General features: G+C 36.6%; 2 protein-coding genes across 3 annotated transcripts in view; both read left to right on the forward strand.

The window, feature by feature from the left end:
- Positions 1-21,769, forward strand: part of CFAP91 (cilia and flagella associated protein 91) — a 61,012-nt gene that overhangs the window by 12,960 nt on the left and 26,283 nt on the right. Inside the window, 5 exon segments of the mRNA XM_033129977.1 lie at positions 962-1,143; positions 9,416-9,593; positions 14,165-14,322; positions 15,994-16,176; positions 17,280-17,422. Coding sequence (XP_032985868.1) covers positions 962-1,143; positions 9,416-9,593; positions 14,165-14,322; positions 15,994-16,176; positions 17,280-17,422 — 844 coding nt within the window.
- LOC117035850 (heterogeneous nuclear ribonucleoproteins C1/C2-like) lies at positions 10,522-11,561 on the forward strand. 2 transcript variants are annotated; one of them, XM_033129973.1, is made up of 3 exons: positions 10,522-10,647; positions 10,694-11,048; positions 11,088-11,561. In XM_033129973.1, exons 2-3 carry the CDS (start codon positions 10,732-10,734, stop codon positions 11,428-11,430), a joined length of 660 nt encoding a protein of 219 aa, XP_032985864.1. In that variant the 5' UTR covers positions 10,522-10,647; positions 10,694-10,731; the 3' UTR covers positions 11,431-11,561. The 2 variants fall into 2 exon arrangements, with proteins under 2 accessions (XP_032985864.1, XP_032985862.1); XM_033129971.1 differs by having other exon boundaries at positions 10,694-11,561.

Genomic DNA, 21,769 nt, shown 5'->3' on the forward strand with positions numbered 1-21,769 from the left:
AAAACTTCATCAACACTAGGTATTTTCAATCTTTTAAATCTTTGCTTATGTGATATAATAAAATAGCATCTTGCTGTTTTAATTTACTTTTCTTTGATTACTAGTTATGTCATTATCTTTTCATATGTTTTTTTAGAAGTTTTACTTTCTATTTTGTGAATTGTCCTTTACCTGTTTTTCTGTGGATATTTAACTGTCTTGTTCTTTACCAAGGGCTTTTTTATAGAGAGAGGCTGTTTAATTTTTTATCATGTGTATTGTAAAATCTATTTCCAAGTGTACCATTCACATTTTAAATTTGTTTATGTAATTTGAGGTATAGAAGTTTCAACTGAAACTTAATTCTAGCTATCATTTCCTTTTATAGTTTCTGGCTTTTGAGTCATGCTTAAAAAGACTTTTCACTCAAAGATGATTTATTTACTTATGCTTCTTATTAGTACTTTTATAGTCTCGTTTTTACATTAAATGCTTTAAATTATCTGGAATTAATTTTTGTGCAAGGAATGAAGTTTTCTTCTCTTTTTCCTGCTCCTGTATTTGTATTTCTGAAGGGAAACAGCTAAAATTGTCTGTGTAACTAAAAGCAGAGAAGAAAGAAAACAGAGAAGTAGCAATTCTGAATAGACTCAGAAGTAACTCAGGACATCCTAGAATCTACCTTTCCTATAGTCTATACTACAGCCCTGCTCAAGGATGCGCAGATAAATAGGCACTTTTGTGTGTAGACCTAGGTTTTTATACCCCTTCCGTTTCTTGGCAGAAGCGAGAATAACAAGGTGATTCTCTCAAGATTACTGGGTATAATCCTGGTTACACTACTAGATTCATAACATTGTGCCTGTCAATGTTTAAAGGGAGAAAGGACTTAGTGAAGTTCAATAATTTAATTTTATTTGATTATATAGTATTCTAAGTGATTGTATGAGGTTTTAATTTTTGAAGTAATTTTCCCTTTTAGGATGGAGCCATATATATTTCCTCCTGCTTCTACTAAGTACTCACCCACCTTTTCAAAGTACACCGTGGGCACTCAGACTGATTATCGTGATGCCGAAGTTCAAACAGATCCGTATTCTCCAGAATATGTAGTGTGTCAGGATTCAATCCCTGAGCTCTTGACCCTGGCTACTCTGACTTGGGGTGAGTTGGTAATTCTCTTGAATATTTGCAGATGACAATCCTGATAACCATGCTGGCTATTGAGTTCCAGGAAATCGAGAGCACATAGAGACAACTATGGTTTAAAATTTTGCTGTTTAAAGTATCTTGCTCAGTAGAGCTAGTTCATAGACTCATGCTTTTTCTACTACTTTTGTTCAAAGAGAGCTACACCCTTTTCATTGTAAGGAGACTTATCGCTGTGATCCCTGAAGCTGAAGTTATATTTTGGCTTAGCTTTTTTCCCAATCCATACACTTTATTTTTAATTAAATGTATTGGGGTAACATTGGTTAATACATTATATAATTTTCAGGTATACAAAATTATAATCCGACATCTGTGTCTAATTATAAAAGTCTAGTTTCCTTCATTGCCATATATTCGATCTTCTTTACCCACTTCTCCCTCCTCCTACCCCTTTTTTCCTCTGGTAACCACCTTTGTGTTGTCTGTATATATGAGTTTGTTTTTGTTTGTTTGTTACTTTTTGTTTTATATTCCACATATGAAAAAGGAACCCTTGTAGACTGTTAGTGGGAATAGTAAAGCCACTATGGAAAACAGTATGGAGTTTCCTAAAAAAAATTAAGAACAGAAATGCTATATAATCCAGCAATTCATCTTCTTGCTTTTACATATATATATATATATATATATATATATATATATATATATATATATTTACATTGTTTCATATATATATATGAAAACACTTATTCATAAAGATATATGTACTCCTATGTTCATTGTTTCATATATGTATATATATATATGAAAACACTTATTCATAAACACTTATTCATGTACTCCTATGTTCATTGCAACATTATTTACAATAACCAAGACATGGAAACAACCAAAGTGTCCATTGATGGATGATTGGATAAAAAAGATGTAACACACACACACATACACGCACACACATACACACACAATGGAATACTACTTAGCCATAAAAAAGAGGGAATATTGTCATTTGTGACAACCTGGGTGGATCTTGAGAGTATTATGTTAAGTGAAATTGGTCAGTCAGTTTAATTTTGTGGTTGCTTTGCTGACTACTCACTTTCCTACTCTCACCATTTCTCCCACTGAATCAACTCCTTTTCATTAAGCAATCCATACTCCTTCTTTATACATAAACCTTTTTTGAGTGTATTACAGAATGCATTTTTCAACATATGTATAATATTATCTTACTTTGCCAGATTAACTTGGAATTTATCATTGCATACCTTATTGGATGATTTGGATGATATCTTTGATATTATCTCTGAAATGCTGATATCTCTCAGCTCTTAGAAAGTCACTTTTATAATGTAATAAAATCTGGCCTAAACCTATATTATGTGAAACAATAAAAATTAATAAGAGGGACCTTTAGAAATTGTTAGACATTAGCTTATCAAACTCACTTGATTGTAGCTAGGAAACTGAGAACCAGAAAAGCTGACTCCTCCAAGGTCATGGAGATACTTGGTACTCCATAAAGATTTTTATTAAAATGAGATTACTTTTGTTTCCCCATTGTAATGGATTACTGTGATCAAGTCTGCATGACAGGCAATAAAGATGTTCACATCGAAGCTCCAGTTTTGATTCTTGTTTCCTGGCTGAGTGCGCATTCTTGACACCCATGCTTTAAAATAGAGGCTCTACTTCCAGGCCTTGATGACAGATTAAAAATATGCTGAAACCTTTCCCTTCTTCATTGAACACATAAAAATATATTATAAAAATTAATAAACACATAGCCACATTTAAAAACAAGAAAGAAAATGTCCACGGTCTAGACGTGGTGACATCTTTCTGAAAGAAATAGCTGGGAACCTGTGATGATGAACAGGCACTGTGCATGCTGGGAGCCAGATCTCACTTACCTGCCTGAACTAGAGGAGGCAGAAACTCTCTCCCGCCCGCAGGTGGGTCTCAAGCCCAGAGCCTGCCCATCTGTGATTATATCCAGAGCTGAGGCAGGCCCTCCTGCCTCGGCCCTTGGGCTTTACCTCTCAATGTTCTGTGGGCTTAGCATTGATGCAGTGGGTCAAGAGCCGGGTCCTCAAAGCAAGGGGCTCATAAATGCTTCCCTAGCCAAAGTCTAATCTGGAGCCCTGCCCTTGGCAGCACTGAGATTGAAATATCAATAAAAACCTCTACGAATCAGGCCTACCCCCTCATTTGTGAGACTTTGGGTAGGGGTTCAAATGGAGGCCCACATACTATATGTATAGATGTTTAAAAGTTATAAATAAAGCTAATATCTGTTAAGTAAGATACCTTCTGTATTTTTCACAAATATATTTTTATTTATTTTTATTTTTATTATTTATTTTTTTAATTTATCGGGGTGACAATTGTTAGTAAAATTACATAGATTTCAGGTGTACAATTCTGTATTACATCATCTGTAAATCCCATTGTGTGCTCACCACCCGGAGTCAGTTCTCCTTCCATCACCATATGTTGGATTCCCCCTTACCCTCATCTCCCATCCCTCACCCACAAATATATTTTTATTAACAAGCTGAAAGGACAAGCTTAAATTTCAAATTCGCAGACTCCTCGAAATTCCATGTTGGAAGGTAGCAGCAAGGCGTGAGAGTGCCTGTGGCCTGGCCTTTTCTCCTACTCTGTTCCATATCATGAGGGGCCTGGCGTGCATGCGATCACCTCACCTTGCTTTTCCAGTCTTTTTACACACCCCTGCAAACAGCTGCTACTTGGCCACTGCATGGGCTTATGGGTGAACAAATAGCAGACTCCTGTCCCCTCAGGAGTCTAATCCTGGGAAGAGGCCCATGTTGATTTGGAAAGTGGGCTTGGGGCCATTTGTGGAAGGAATTCCAGGGTCTCTAGGGGTAGGAGTAAATCCAGGTGGGCATAGCCCCTTGAGCTCCTCACATTATGATGATGGGCAGGGCTCTAAAGAATGAGGTTGGGGAGCTGTCCCTTTGGCCAGGTCAAAGAGTGCTACTGCCCGGGGTGCTCAGGAGAGAAATCTGCAGATGATCTCAAGCCAAGAATCACAAAACATCTAAGGAACACAGACACCAGGAGTCACCCACAAAAAATAAAGTGGAAGACTGAACTCTTGAGCAAACAAAGCAAATGGAACAATCTGAAAAGGGCTTAGGAAGTACTTTTTCTGTCCTTAAAGAGAAAAAGGGGGAAATAGCAACAATGAAAACAAGAATGGGAGCTGTGAAAATGAACCAATTGAAATCATTGGAAAGAACAGCAATTAACTTTAAACTTTATTAGAGAACTATGAGTGGAAATTTCTAAGTTAAAAAATTTATGGGTAACCTCTAAAAAAAAGGGGGGAATATTTTAGTAATCAAAATACACAAAAGTGACTTAAACTTGCCTATTAAAAAACATTCTTGGGTTGGATTATTAAAAACCCAGCAAAAACAACTTGCTATTTATAAAATAGCGCTGAAACTGAAAATAAATAGGTGGAAAAATATACTGATAGCTCACCCAAGGAAAGCTGATGTAACAGTTTTAATATTAGACCAAAGTTAATCAGAAAAACACTAAAAGGGAAAATGAAGGACATGAAATAGTTATAAAAGGAGTAATCTACTAGAAGATGTATTCGTCATGAACTTGTACGTACCCTACATAGACTCAAATATGTAAAGCAAAAATTGACTGAATCACAAGGAGAACTGGACAAATCCCTATTCATATGTTTTCAGATGAAGCTGTCAAAAGTCAGTAAAGTTTAAGCTATTTGAACAAGATGATTAAAGTGCGTCACATAAAAGAATTTGTGTGTGGTAGGCCATGGCCAGACCTGCTGTAGATCTGACAATGCATTAAGAAATTGAATGTAGAAATACTTGACTGTAGCATTGCAAGGAAATAATAATGGTTCTGGGCTCCTTTGACCTGGCAGATTCCTCACTCTACATTTATAGTCATTTGACTTATGAGAAAGACGCCACTGTAATTCAGTGGGGCAAAGGAGGTCTTTTCAATAAATGGTGATGAAACAATTAGATATCCATGTGCAAAAAAACCAAACTTTAATTCTGATTCCTACTTCAATGCAGTTCCTGTAAAGAACCCAATAGGGTGTGTGTGTGTGTGTGTGTGTGTGTGTGTGTGTGTGTGTGTGTGTAAATTGATAACCTGATTCTAAAATTAATATGGAAATGTGAAAGTGTCAGAATTAGCCATGGCAAATGTAAAGAAACAGAGCAATATATACTTCCAGATGTAAACTACTGTAAAGCTGTAATAATTAAAGAGTATGGCATATTCTCAAAGATAGATGAATAGATCATTGTTACAGAATAGAGTCCAGAAATTAACTCGCAGATATATAACATCTGACTTAAGACAAAGAGGACACTGCAGTGCAGTTGGGGAAAAAAATGATCTTTTCAATGCATGATACTGAGTCAATTAGATCATCTTGAAAAAAGTGACTCGATTCCTACTTCACACCACAAACCAAAATCAATCCCAGATGTTAAATGTGAAAGATGATACACTTTTAGAAGGAAACATAAGAGAATATTTTCATGACCTTGGGTAGACAATGATTTTATTACATAGAACGAAAAATGCTAACATAACGGGAAAAATGAGAAATTAGATCACATTAAAATTAAGAACTTCTAGTCAACAAAACACACATTAAGATAGTGAAAAGGCAAGCCACAGATTGGGAGAAGATATTTGCAATAGCTGTATATGACAGAAGACTCATAACTAGAACACATAAAGAAATCCTAAAAATCAATAAGAAAAAGACAACCCAATAGAAAAATGAGCAAATGATGTGAGCAGGCACTTAATTCAAAAGGATTTTCAAATTGCCAGTTAACATGAAACAATGTTCGACTTGATTAGTTGCATCAGGGAAATGCAAATTAAAACCCTGATGTGATACTACCACACACATACCAGAAAAGCTAATATTGAAAAGATTGACATTACCAAGTGGTGATAAGGATTTGTAGCAAAGACAATTTCATATACTGCATGTATATATTACAACCATGTTTTTGAAAATTGGTAGTTATCTTCTAAAGCTGAACACTCATACCTCTGACCCAGGAATTTCATTCCTAGCTATATACCAAAGAGAAGTGAGTACTTAGTTCTACTAACAGAAATGCATGTGAATATTCACCAAAACCCAAGTGCGAGAATATTCATAGTATTCATAGCAGCACTATTCATAATAACTCCAAACTAAAAACAACCCAGATGTCCATCAACCATAGAATGGATGAATAAAATATAGCATATTCACGTAATGGAATGCTATATATAATAGCAATGATAATGAAAGTACAACTACATGTAACCAGATGGGTGAATCTCACATATGTAATGCTGAGCAAAAGAAGTAAGATAAAAAAGAGTATGTACACTTTGACTCTATTTATATAGAGCTCAAAACCTATCAGAATTAAATTAATATGTTAGGAATCAGGATGGTGGTTATTCTTGTGTGGCCACGCAGCAGCCTACCTGTCTGTCTCCATGTACCTGCCCTTAAAAGAAAGGAGAGTCTGTGAGACGGATCCTTTCAGGGACTTTGCTTCACCTTTGTGCTTGCACCTTATGTCTCCCTGTTTGGCCCCAAACATGACTGGACAGTCAAAGACGGGTACGACTTTCCACGTGGAAAGCAACCTAAAACAGGCGCAATCGAGTGGGGACCCACTGGAGAACTCATGGGGTTCATAGAGGTGGGCACAGCCCCCCACCTACCCCTGGCTAAGGAAAGCCTCTGCCTCTGTGGCTGCATTTCTTCCCAAAACCTGCAAGGGAAGAGATTCAATGGTGTGCTCTCCATCTATTCATATGCATATAGTTTTGTGCCTTGGGGAAGTACAAACATCCTGAGACTTACGGTTCAGCTGCCTGCAGGCAAGGGTGATTGGCTTAAATCAGTTTCCTATTATGATGTATGGGATTCACAGATCTTGAGATTCACAAGCTTTATCTCCTTTACTTCCCCACCTAACTAATAAAAGCTACTGCGCTGGCCCCATTAGGCACGTCCAGTCCTTGAGGCTGCACGGCCCCTGAGCCCCGCTTTAGCTTAAACTCTATTCATGACTACTGTCTTTTCTTAACCCTGCGCCGCCCTCCTTGCTCCCCACAACCCTCATCGCGCGGGATGCGACATGCTTGAGGCAGGAAGAGATGGGAGGTAGTATGATGGCAATCTAAGGTTCTAGTAATATTCTGTTCCTTGATCTGGTTATGTGGAATGTTTATTTGTGTACCTTTTTGCATGTATGTTATACATTAATAAAATGTGTAGATGAAAATAAGTGAAAAATAATGACAGTGGAAAAGGTTGACACTATAAGCACTAAGAAAAAAAAGTATTAAGTGCTTACTATGTGCCAAGAACTGTTCCAAGTGCTGTACATTTTTAATGAAGATTAACTTAGTTAATCTTCTTAAGTGAATAATGAAATTTAAATCAGAAATTAATACTATAGAGCTTTGAAAACGCAAAAGAAATGGTCATTAGGACCACAAAGGAACTTTTTGGATAAAGATTAATAATATAGCTAAACCTCTTATAGGAAACATTAAGACAAAAGATGGAAGATGCTAATAAAGAGTATTAGGATTGGAAGAGGGACATAACTACAGAGTAAATTATTTAGGAACTATAAGAGAATACTATACATATTTTGCCCTATATTTTAAAACTTAGATAAATTATAAAAATTTTAAAGATAATATAAATTAATATAAGTTGGTTTCAAGAAGATATAGCAAACCTGAATAGAATATAGAAATTGAGTTGGTAAAAAAAAAAAAAAATCCTTTTAAGAGCACCAGGCCTTAACAGTTTTAAAGGTAAGTTTACCACTCCTTTAAGGAATACCTAAGCTGTTTTATACAAATTGTTCCAGAAAAAAGAAAGAGAGAATAAAAGTTAATTTATTCATTTTATGAAGCTAGTATAACCTTGATTTGAAAACTGAAGAAAGATAATACTAGAAAGGAAAATTACAGGGCCATCTCACATATGAAGAAAATGCAAAAATTCTAAGTAAAATACCGGCAATCAAATCTTTCAGTACTTAAAAAGGATAACTTGTCATAACAAGTGGTTTAGTCACATAAATTCAAGTTTAATACGATATCAGAAAACAAACCAATGTAATTCACCATTTTAACAGAAAATACAGAAAAAATGCTTCAATAGATGTGGAAAAAGTGTTTGATAACATTCAGGACTCATTCATGATGTAAACTCTGGGATCTGAAGGAAATTTGAGTAACTTAATAAAAGGTATCTACCACAGCCTTCAATAAACATAATACTGAAAGGTGAAACTTGAGAAGCTTTTATCCGTAAAGGAAACGACAATGATCCCTTCATCACCACTATTATTTAGCAATGCAGAGAAGATCCCAGCCCAGAGCGTATTAAGTTAGGCTATGACCCCTCTCCCTTAGGGACATTTTTGTTTGTGGTAATGATTAGGAAGTGCTCCTGGCGTTTAGTACATGGGTGGGGTTTAGGGAATAGGCAGGCATGGATGTTAAACATCCTGTCCTCCAGGGGGCAGCCCATAAACCAAATAACTGTCCAATATGGCAATAATAGCACTCCGGTTAGAAATACTGAGTCAGTGAAGTAAGATAAGAGAAAAAAATGAGGTTTGAGGATTAGCAAGAAGGAAAACTATCTTTAGTTACAGACAATGTGCTCATTTAGAAACTCAAATGAAATAAATGATCAGAAGAACTTGAGTTCAACAAGGTAGCTGATTATGAAATCAGCATATAACGTTCAGTAGATTTCCTGTAGACTAGCAATATCTAATTAGAAATATTATTGAAAAAAATCATTTTTAATGCCAACAAGTAGCAAAATACCTGGGTAACCACTTAATGAAAACATGTGCGAGGTATTTATGGAAAAAGATATAAATGGTGACCTTCTGCAAGTTACTTTGATATTTCTCTGTATTTCAAAATTTAGATTTGTCCAAGATAGGGCATTTCCAGCTGTGATTATTCAGTAGTCCCATAATATTCTTCAAATACTTTCTAGCATCTTACACGCAACTAGAATGTCTTCTAGCTAAATTAACAAGAAGCAGTGCAGGGTTACAGCTGTGAGGCACATCTGGAGGATATTTCCTAGTACCATTCCATCTTGTCATAACCTTGAATTTAAAGAGGACAGGAACGGAGAGGGAATAAATGAGTTTGTCCATGTTTTTCTAAAGTATTTTGCTTCATCCTCCAGGTCGAGGTCTCCCAGCAGGACAAGCTGAGGTAGAGATGATAGAACGTGCCCGGGAGAAGAGAGCTTGGGAAGCCACTCTTCCCTTTCTGAGTGACGCCTCTCAGGCTGAGAAGAGGAGGAGGATGATAAATGCAATGGAGAGGAAGGAGTGGGCCTTCAGAGAGCAGGAGATTGAAAAGTAGGTTCTCCATCACCCAGACAACTGCTCCTGCACAATGGAAGTAATGTTAATACTTTGTATCTGTAAAGCATTTTCCCAAATGTATAGGTTTAAAAATAATCCTCCGCCTATAGAGATAGGTAATTGGGTTTCTGGTTCTTTCAGGAATAATGACACTGTAATTTTCTCTCCATTAATATAAAAATGTATAGTGCCCTCTTTGTGTGTGAAATTCAGCGTGGAATCCAGATCTGAGCAATTCCTCAATGCACCTCTGATTCTTCTTTTCCCTTTTTTTTTTTTTAGTATCTGGTCTAGACTGTCACAGAATCCCACTGAGTTTTGCAAACTGTCTTTCAAACTGTCCCTTTCTGTTCCTTCCCAGTGCCACGATCCCTGGGCCTTGGCCTTCTTTATAGGCATCAAACAGTCTCCTAGCTGATCCTCTTATTCCCCCGGTACCAGATTCACTGTAAGGACACCTGGAGTTCTCGCTACAGCTATTGAGGCGTTTTCTATTTAAAAGCCAAATTGTGGAGTTTTTCAATTAAGAGATGAGCTCACGGCGCATAAATAACCGTATGCTTAGGTATTTCTGGTTGAGTTTTCAGTCACGTTCACTGATGTATTTTCAGTAATTGAGGTCGTCTCTGGAATATGGAGAAATGATGAGAACCAAAAAATGACAACTTCCTAGCAGGAGAGAAGGGAAGAGGTCTCGTGGAGGTTGTCCTTTGTTCCAAACCGGGCAGAGGCACTTTGCTGCTGGGAGCAAAGCTGCCGAGGTTGCTAAAGGTGTTGCTTACATACAAGAATGTTAGGGACAAAGAGGGTCAGGGACTCAGTGTCATTCTGAATTCAAAATATGTTTATATTTTTGCAACACCTTTTGATGAGCCCTGAATCGGGACTGTGTGATGTTTCAGTAAAAGCTTGCAATTTTGATTTTTGTGAAGAGACGAAGGTTGAGTGGTTGCGACCGCGTTGCCGACCTCGGGGAGCAGTCGGCTTCTTCACGTACAACCCGGGAGTAGGAGATTCAGAATCGAATCTCTTCTCCTTCCCCCTTCGGGTTACAAATCACTTGAAATATATAAGTTAGTGGAACTTTGCTTGAGTTTTTTTGGCTTTGTGAGGAACCTTATCTTCAAAGACAATGGCCAGCAATGTTACCAACAAGACAGATCCTCGCTCCATGAACTCCCGTGTATTCATTGGAAATCTCAATACTCTTGTGGTCAAGAAATCTGATGTGGAGGCAATCTTCTCAAAATATGGCAAAATTGTGGGTTGCTCTGTTCATAAGGGCTTTGCCTTTGTTCAGTATGTTAATGAGAGAAATGCCCGGGCTGCTGTGGCAGGAGAGGATGGCAGAATGATTGCTGGCCAGGTTTTAGATATTAATCTGGCTGCAGAGCCAAAAGTGAACCGAGGAAAAGCAGGTGTGAAACGATCTGCAGCGGAGATGTACGGGTCAGTACCAGAACACCCTTCTCCGTCCCCTCTACTCAGCTCCTCTTTTGACTTGGACTATGACTTTCAACGGGATTATTATGACAGGATGTACAGTTACCCAGCACGTGTTCCTCCTCCTCCTCCTATTGCTCGGGCTGTAGTGCCCTCCAAACGCCAGCGTGTCTCAGGAAACACCTCACGGAGGGGCAAAAGTGGCTTCAATTCTAAGAGTGGACAGCGAGGATCTTCTTCCAAGTCTGGAAAGTTGAAAGGAGATGACCTTCAGACCATTAAGAAGGAATTGACCCAGATAAAACAAAAAGTGGATTCTCTACTGGAAAGCCTGGAAAAAATTGAAAAGGAACAGAGCAAACAAGGAGCTGGAGTTGATCAAGGATGATGAAAAAGAGGCTGAGGAAGGAGAGGATGACAGAGACAGCGCCAATGGCGAGGATGACTCTTAAGCACATAGTGGGGTTTAGAAATCTTGTCCCATTATTTCTTTACCTAGGCGCTTGTCTAAGATCAAAATTTTCACCAGATCCTCTCCCCTAGTATCTTCAGCACATGCTCACTGTTACCCCATCCTTGCCCTTCCCACGTTCATTCATTCATACTGCCCTGCGCCTAGTCCCATTCTCACTTCCTTTGATGCTCCCAGTAGTTATGTTAAGTCTTATCCTGTAATTTTTGCTTTTAATTTTGATACCTCTTTATGACTTAACAATAAAAAGGATGTATGGTTTTTATCAAAAAAAAAAAAAAAAAAAAAAAAAAAAAAGCTTGCAATTTTATAGAAAATAGTGTTTGGAGCAAAGTAGGTATCAGATATTCAATCCTGTCTGCAGAAATTTAAACTTATTGCTGCAATTTAGAGAAGTATATTCTTGTCACAAGGACATCAAAAATATCAAAAATAAATCTGGCCAGAATGAAGACATTATATGAGAAAGTGAGTACTTTTGTTCAACTGAGGGTAATTTTAATAAATGTGTTTTGAGGCCCTCCTCTGTGCCAGGCTCTGTGCTTTTAGTTGGGGAACCTGGGATGAATAGGGAACTGCTTGCTATGTATTCCCTGACTTGGCTCCTTATGGTCCACTGGGGTGGGGGAAGGGAGGTTGGGTGGGCATGATGCAAAAGACCTTCACACCAACAACTCTCAGGAAGGGTCTGTCAGGTGGTGTGCTCTGTCCCCTAGCTCTATCCACAAAGCGCTAGGGGAACCCAGGAGAGGGAACAATCAGTTCTGTTTAAGGTGCTCGGAGATTTGAGAAAACTACTGAGAGAAGGTAGCTTCTGAGCTGGGTGTTGCAGAGTAAGTAAGGAACCATCAGGTTTCACAGATAATGTGATAATATCAGTGATGATGATGATGATATTCATATAGCATGTAACACATATAGAGTGCTTACCATGTGCTGGAACCAAGTATCAGTAATTCTCAAAGTGTGGTCCAAGGACCAGCAGCGGCAGCATTATCTGGGAACTTGTTAGAAATGCGAATTCTCAGGCTCCATCCCAGACCTGCTGAATCAGGCGTCGGGGCGCAGCCATCTGTCTAACAAGCCCTCCGATTATCTGATACATGCGCAAGTTCAAGAACTACTGTTCTCACACGTTGTATACATTAAATTGTTTAATGTTTACAACAACCTAGCGGGATGGATACTATTATTATGTCCATTTCATGACATGAAATTGAGGTAAGTGATGAAGCTGAGAACTGAACCTAAGATTTCTAACTCTAGAGAGAAAGGTGACTGTAGCTGTGTGGCTTATTTTTCACAAGTGCTCGCCTTGCCGTATTCACTTGTCACTACTTCCCCACCCTCCATGCATATTCAGTTTGAGAAGCCCCAGGAGCACAAGCTCTGTCTCTAGTCCTTTTGAGTCGAACATTCGTGTCCCTCTGCTGAGGCCTCACTTCTCTGTTGGCATCGTGACAAATCTCAATCCTTGTTTATCCTCCAGACGGCTGAGTTAATGGCTTCTCTAAGAAAGCCTTCCCCACCTACCCCTTCCTCTCCCCTGACCAACTGGGACTAGCACTACACATAGATGCTCTGTCGTTTCTTTTTCCCACAGAAGTCTTTTCATTCTTCTGGTCTATTATTTATCTCCTTGTGTTGTAAATGTTGGTTTATATGCCTTCTCCACTGGAACAGTGCTTCTGGAAAGAAGGCATTTTATCTTGTTCATCATTGTTTGTTCCCTGTGTGGCATATGGTGAGCACTTAATAAATATTTGGCAAATGAATGACTGACTAAATTACTGTATGAATTTTGAAGTAGTTGTGAAATGATCAAATATCTATTTTAGGAGGGAAAATTTTGACAGCTATGTGGAACAAAGATTAGAAGGAGAAACTGGACTAGCAACTATATTCCAAGTTAGGAGAGAGATGACAAAAACATAAGCTAGGGAGTGGATGCAAGAAGGGTTTTAGAAGAGGAATCCTTAGAGGAGGGAAGAAGATGTAACAGGACACGTGGATTTATGGGGAAACAAAGTGAGTGGGGGTTTTTGAGGTTTCCAGGGCATCCCTGGAGATTCAAATAGACAGAAATTCTGGTTCAGAAATATCTGGGCTGGAGGTAAAGATTTCAAAGTCATTAGTGTATAGTTGTATACACATGAGCAAGGTAACTCTGGGAGAACAAAATAAAGGTAAGGGGAAGGGAAACAAAAGTTGACTGAATACCTATATGTGCCAGACACTAGCGTTTGCACCTTTTACTACTTAAGATGACATGCCACAACCTCCTTTCTCTTCACTCCTCCTATTATTATACTTAGCTTTCCAGCAACCACTCAACCTGGAACTGTGCACGGACATCTTGTTGTTCATTTAGGCCCATCTGCCTAGAGAGCCCTTATTTTGCCCATCACCTGGCAAGCTCTTCTTTGTCCATCAGAACTACACCCATACTTATTCCTATCATTTAGAGACTCACTATTGAGTTGTTCCCCGCCGGCCCCCATTTGTCGTACTTTTGCCAGGGTGGTCTTTTTAGAATACATGAATATGATACCAACCTAAAAAGAAGATCCTGTTTATGGCAGTTGTTCCCTTTCTAGTAGAACACCCTGTTTGAGATACCACACACTTATATTTTGTCATTTATTTGAAGACTGCAGGAAATTCGCCTGGAAGTTCTAAAAGAGCTGCTGAAGAAACGTAACGAGAATCAAAATGAAGTGAACATGAAGCACTTGAATGCCCAATGGTCTAAATTGCAGGAAGCAAAGGAGGCAAAATTGGCACAAATTCGACGTGCACATGTATCAGGTAATAGTGTAGCATGAACAAGGAAGAGAATGGAAAAGTTGGCTTTGCTTTGGTTCTTTCACCAAACCTGATTTAACTATGATATAATTCTTTTTTGGTCCTAATGTTATTAAAAAGGCAAGGGACAGGAGATGAATTATTTCTTAATAGTAGGAGAGTGGAGGAAAATTCCTCACTAAGAAAGTCAAGTAATGATGTTCTAACAGGTAGTCAAGTTATTGACATTATGGGGTATGTGTGCGTGTGGGTAGGTGTTTGGCTCCCATTTTCATGGACTGATGCCCTGGATAGAGAGTCCTATTTCTCAACCTTTTTTTCATTATTGCCCCCAGAAGAGACAGTGAGACATTGTTTTTCCTACTCTCCCTTTCCCATGAAGTTTTAATACCAGATATACTGTATATCTGTTTATTTACTGCACGTGTATCTGTACTTTATACATTAAAAGAGGAGTCAGTGGAAGATTAAAAATGTCAATAAAAATTTTAAATTAAAATTTAAAATAAAAAGTTTTAACTTATTACCATGTCACTTAATTTTACAGTTAATTTGTTGAGTAACTTTTTTTTATTTTTATTAGTTTCATGTGCACAAAACAAAGTAATACGTAGACATTTATCATTTATATCCCTCACACTGTGTCAACACCCCTCCCCCATCCACTACCCCTCTGACATCGCACAGAGCCTTTACATTTCCACTGTCTCTATTCCTAATGCTGTGCTCCGCTTCTTGTAAGTATATACATATATATATATATGTTTATATATATGTTTATATATATATAAACTTGTAGTTGACATTCATTATTGTTCAGCTTCAGCTTCAGGTGTACAGTGCAGTGATCAGGCATCTTCATCATCCCTGAGGTGGTCTCCCTAATGAGACAAGTGTGTTGAGTAACTTTTAATGTAATTTATTTACTTATAAAATTGTAATGTATCAATTATGTATGTAAATTAGAAATCTATAGACATAATAATAGCAATGTAATCACATTTAAAAATCATTCAACATTGTCATTTTTTCTAGCAAAAGTCAATTACAAAAAATTAATTTCTTAAAAATTATTTTTACTGAACTGAACTTTTAACTTTTTCTTTTTCTTTTCTTTTTTGATGTGAGAAAATAACTTTTAATAGCTGATAGGTAGGCATTTAGATATTGTCAGCATTTTTTTTTCTTTTCAATGCTTGACATATTCTAATTTATTCTGGGATTAGCCAAGATGGACAGAGATTGTTCAAGAACCTGTAGTCTTCCCTTTCTTTTAATTATTCTCCTAGGAGAGAGTAAGTCCCTTAGACTCCATTGAACATGTATTTCTTCAGTTACTTTGAGTTTCTTTCATTCATTTAACAAACTTTTATTGAATATCTCTTCTTGGCCCAGAACCTGAAATGCTTTTATATAGGATTTTTGATGAGTACCCGTTGAGGACACTAGTTGATCCAGCTTCTGTCACTCCCATCTGTCTCATGGCCATCTGGGTTACACCCATGATAGACTTTGTTTTTAGTGTTACATTAGGGCTGCATTGAGTGGTCTTCATGAAATTCATTCAGTTCAGTAGCTTCCCTGGGAATAAAATTAGGACTGGTCCGCTATTCTGCATTTGAATCATTCAGAACAATATTTTGGAGATAGTCATCGAGGTATGTTGTATTTTAGCAATCAGAAAACTTGTGGAAAAGAGAAAGAATGTAGAAGGGAAGTTGGAGAGAAGAAATATCATCAAGGATTATTCTGATTATGCATCACAGGTCTATGGACCTCTATCTCGCCTTGGTCGTTTCCCAGACAACAACTCAGAGGACTTTGTAGTAAAAAACCACTATCTCAACACCTATGAAGGTAAGTAATTTACATCATTACAAGTCTAGTATAAGAGGGTTATCTTAGAAATACAAACTAAATATATACTTTATATATATCCTGGGGAGGAGAGCCTTCCTATGTGAGCCTTGATATGAGCAGTACTTTACATCTTTTATACTAGTGATTAAGATTACGTATTGAGAATTAGCAATTGGTAACAAAATATACCTCAGTAAGATTAGCTAAACAAATACAAGAGTACATAACTCAACAGTGGTGAAAACAAAAGAAATGTAAATTAAATATATAAAATACAGTAATTTAGATTAAAAGCTAAACACCAAATAAAAATATTTGCAAGAAATAGCAATTAACAGATTTAATTTTATTTATATGAGTTGATACAAACAAATAAAAACTATTAAGAGCCAAATAAAGAAATGGATGCACTATACAACAGTTTATCAAGGAGTAAAGTCAAATAGATAATACACAGTTAAATATGTTTAAGGTCACTAATAATCAAAGTTATATAAAAAATGAAATAGAAAAAGCTTCTATAATGGGTTATGAAGCAAACAAGAAACATATAATGAAATCAGTCCTTTCAGAAGAAATGGCAGAAAACTAGTGGGCAAGGGGATAATTCATGAAGAGGGCTATCCCTGTTGTAAATTTCAAGTGAGGCTTATTGAAATTATTTAAATTTTAGTTGACAAGTTGAAGCATCACATGGCCTAGACCAAGAGTTGATTCTTTCACTGTTGAACATGTAGCCCTGGCTGACCGTCTCCAGGGCAGAGTATTATGACTTGATGTACATCCGCTTTTTACTGGTGATGACATGTATCATATGATCATTAATTTTCTGTGGATTCTTATTGTGGAATTTATTTTTTGTAAGGCAGTGTTTTCATCTTAGCATTCATTTCTCATTTTACAATCTAAGTCACAAAGAATATGAGTTAATTATATAGAAAGTTGCTTTACACTTGGGGGACAATTCAATTATATGAGATACTCCTTATCAATAATTCTAAAAAAGACTACTTGGCAAACAGCTACTAAAATTAGCAATAGGCTTTCAAAATGCTAAATTTAAGCACCGGATACTAAAAACATGTACTTCCTTCCCCTAGGTTTAGTCGAACTTGAGTCATGTCTCCCAGATTTTGTGACACAGCCCCGAATACGACCTCCAAAACCTAAAGTCATTACCACCAAAGCTGGTTTTCTAAAGAAGGCAGCAAGGATGGACAATGAGTTGGAGGAGATTCATAAGGTATAACCCTTATCTGGAAGACAAGATGCTTCTGGTAGGACTTCTGCAGAGAAATACTGCACTCCAAAAATGGCACTTTGTCTTGGGCAGCAGTGCCCAGTAGTTTTCAACACACCACCCTTCATTCTCTATCCTCTCTAGATTTTTCTCTTCTGAAGGTTGCTTGTGCTGTGCTGAACCAATGTGTTTTGTCCCCCCTCATATGAAACTGTAGGAAAACCTCTTGGAGGTTATTCTTCTGCAAATGGGAAGAATGCTACTTTCTAAAAGTGGTTCTAACTTTGGATCTACATAATAAAATTTGACGCTCCATGAAGGTGTAGCAAGTGTCTAGTGTTAGGAATTACTGTTGGTTTTAATAGTGTAATAGGCCTCTTTTTCTCCCTTGTAGATTTGTTGCCAGGGCATCATCAAGAAAGGGAGTCATCTACTTTAAAACTCTATCATCTACTTTAAAACTCAACTAAATGAGAAAGTCTGATGGTCATCCCCGTGAACGTGAACCACCTACGCTGCCTCCATCAGCTGGGCTTTCTCTTTTGTTCATTGGACAATAGGTGTATAGACTTCGTGGTTTGTGATAGTGGTACCCAATCTTTAGCATGCATCAGAATCACCTGGAGGGCTTGTTAAAACACGTGTTGCTGGGTCCCACCCCACAAAGTTCCTGCTTCAGCAGGTCTGGGCTGGTGCTGGAGTACTCGCATTTTTTACAAGTCTCCAGGTGATGCTGATGCTGTAGGAACAACACTTTGACTCACTGATTTGTGACATACTCTCATCACTGATCCATGCATTTTTGTTCAGTTGGTTTTAATAATAGAATAAGAATCCGTGGGAGCCCCTACTCATGATAAAAATCGGTACCTTGACAATCATTTATATCCCTCTATGTGGTTCTTTCCTATCTCGTTCCCCTGTCTCCATTTACCCATTCTGAACTCTGTTCATCATTCTCTCACATTCTGTAAGAGTTTTTTGTAGATATTCTTTATTAGGGTATGGAAGTTCTCTTCTATTCTGATTTTCCTGAAGCTTTTAATCATGTGTTTGTGTTGAATTTTATTGAATGTTTTGTCTGTATCTATTGAGGTAATTATACATTTTTCTTTTAAAAATGATTGTATTAAGGAACATTTATAGGTTTTTGGTTTTTAAAAAACAAATATTAATCTATCCTTGCATACCTGGGATGAACCTAACTTTGTCAAGGTATATTATCTTATTTTTAATACATTGTTCTATTTGATTTACTAATATGTTGCTCAGAAGTTTGATTCTATATTCATGAGTGAACTGGCCTTCTTATTTTTCTTTCTCATTTTGACTATATATGACATTGGGGTCAGAGTTATGCAGGTCTTTTGAAATGTACTGGGAGTATTCCTTCTTTTCTACTTTTGAAAAGAGTTTAAATAAGTTTGAGATGATCTGTTTTTTCAGCTTGGTAGAATATTCACATAAAATTATCTGAGACTGATGTTTTCTTCATGGGAAAAATTTTAACCAACCACTCCTGCAGTTTCCTTACAACCTTCAGAACTTTCTGCACTGTTTTGGTAAATTATAATTTCTTCGCATATACAATTTCACCTAAGTTTTCAAATGTTTGGCATATGGTTGTTGACAGTATTATTTTATGATCTTTTTAGTATTTATTTTATCTATAATCATGCATATTCATTTCATTCATAATATTTTTATACAATACTGTAGATTAAGTGTACGATAGCACATAATATTGATGTGTGCTTTAATTCTTTTCCCTTAATTAGTTTTACTGGATGCTTGTTTATTTTCTTGTTATTGTTTTTCCAAACAATGAACTTTTGACTTTGTTCTCTATTATACACATATTTTCTCTATTATATACTTATTTTTCAATTGCATTAATTCCCACTCATATTTACTATATCTTTCTTTTTACTTTTGGGGGCGGTTGTTTTGTAGTTTTTTTCCTAACTTAAAGTGGACACATAGCTCATTAACTTTCAGGTACTCATCAGTTTTATGTAAGTATTTAAAGCTAAATATTTCCTTTAAAACACTAATTTCGATACATTCCATTAGTTTTGATGTATAGTATTTATCATTGTTGTTAAGGTATAATTTTTGAAAACATCCATTACGGTTTTTGAACCTGTGAGTGTTTAACTGTTTTTAAATTTCCAAATATGCAGGAATTTTAACTCGTTTTCTAATTAACTTCTAACTCAATTGCTGTATGTTCAGAGATCCTAATCTGTATGGTACTATTTTTTTTTAATTTAGTGAGGCTTACTTTGTGAACTAGTATATATGTTACATATAATATAATCGAAGTCCATCTTCAAATAATACTGTAACTTCACATGTAGTGCAGGTACCTTCTAGCAGATTATTCCCAGTTCCTCCATACTGTCCCTGCGACATTGCTGTCATTCATCTCTCTGACCCATATGCTATAATCACCCAGTACATTTCTGCTAGTATTGCTTTGACAGTTATCTTTCAGATCAATTAAAAATAAGAAAAAAGATTTTATTTTACCTCACTTATTCTTTCTTCACCACTCTTTCTGTGTATAATAATCCAAATTTATGACCTATGTCATTTTTCTCCTGCCTGAAGAACTTGTTTTACCATTTATTGTAGGGCAGTTCTGATGGCAGGGGACTTCTTTAGTTTTTGTTTGTCTCAGGAAGTCTTTATTTTTCCTTTCCTTTTTTTGTTTTTTAGATATAATTCACATACCATAAAATTCACTCTTCTAAAGGATACAATTCAGTTGTTTTACTATGCTCATAAGATTGTTCAACTATCACCACTATGTAACTCCAGAACATTCTCATCATTCCCAAAAGAAACCCCGTACCCATTAGCAGTCATTCCCAATTACCCTTCCCTCTAGCCCATGGAATGCACTAATCTACTTTCTTTTTTTGGATCTGACTATTCTGGACATTATATATACATGGTATCATACAATGTATGGCCTTTTGTGTCTGTTTTTTTTCATACTGTGTGATGTTTTCAAAGTTCATCCATGTTCTAGCATGTCTCAGTACTTCATTACTTTTTTGTGGCTGCATAATACTCTCTTTCATGTATATACCACATTTTGTGTATCTATTTGAGTTGTTCCTACTTTTTGTCTGTTATAAATAACGCTGCTATACACATTCATGTACAGATTTTTGTGTGAACGTGTGTTTTTCGGTTCTCTTGAGTCTATATGTAGGAGTGGAATTGCTGGGTCACATGGTAACTCTATGTTTTACTTTCTGTGGACCTGCCAGATTGTTTCAAAGTGGCTACACTACTTTACATTCCCACCAGCAATGTTTGAGGGTTCCAATTTCTCCATATCTTTGCCATCACTTGTTATCATCCTTTTTTTTTTTATTGGCATCCTACTGTGTGTGAGGTGGTATATCATTGTGGTTTTGACAGGCATTTGTCTAATGATTAATGAGTTTTGGCATTTTTGTATGTGCTTATTGGTTATTTGTATGTCTTTTTTGGAGAAATGCCTATTCAGATCCTTTGCTCATTTTTTAATTAAGTTGTCTTTTTATTGTTTATTATAGTCATTATTTTTAATGCCTATTTATTGTTCATTTGTAAGAGTTCTATGTATATTCTGGAGACTATACCTTGATCAGATACATGATTTGCAAGTTTTTCTCCCATTCTGTGGGATGTCTTTTTACTTTCTTGATAGTATCTTTTGAAGAACAAAAGTTTTTAACTTTGATCTTTTCACTCTTGAACAATGATTTTACTAGGTGTAGAATTCTAGTTGGTGGTTTTTTTCTTTCACTACTTCAAAGGTTTCACTCCATTCTCTGCTTGCATGCGTGGTTTCTCACTAGAACTTTGCTATAATGCTTATCTTTGTTTCTAGTAGCTAAGGTATGGTTTTCCTCATGCTACTTTCAAAATTTTTTCTTTGTCTTTGGTTTTCTTCAATTTAAATATTGTATGCCTGAGGTAGGTTTTTGTTTTGTTTTTAGATTTTTATCTTGCTTGGTTTTCTCTAAGCTTTCTGGATCTCTGGTTTGGTGTTTGTTACTAATTTTGGAACGTTTCCAGCCATTATCACTTCAAATATTTCGTGTCCTGCATTTTCTCTTTCTTCTCTGGTATTCCAGTTGCAGATATTATACCTTTTGATATTGTCTCAGTTCTTAGATGTTTTGTTCTGTTTTTTTTTTTTTCTTTTTTCTTCTTTGCATTTCAGTTTGGGAAGTTTATATCAGCCTGTTTTGAAGTTCTTCGATTCTTTCCTTGGCTGTATCAAGTCTACTGATGAGCCACTCCATTGAAGGCATTCTTCATTTCTGTCACTTAATGTTTTGATTTATA

Source organism: Rhinolophus ferrumequinum, chromosome 2 (assembly GCF_004115265.2).
Source record: "Rhinolophus ferrumequinum isolate MPI-CBG mRhiFer1 chromosome 2, mRhiFer1_v1.p, whole genome shotgun sequence".
NCBI lineage: Eukaryota > Metazoa > Chordata > Mammalia > Chiroptera > Rhinolophidae > Rhinolophus > Rhinolophus ferrumequinum.

Bases quoted from the DNA above. Each gene is read 5' to 3' on its own strand.
- LOC117035850 (XM_033129971.1), top strand. From the start codon at position 10,732: ATGGCCAGCAATGTTACCAACAAGACAGATCCTCGCTCCATGAACTCC.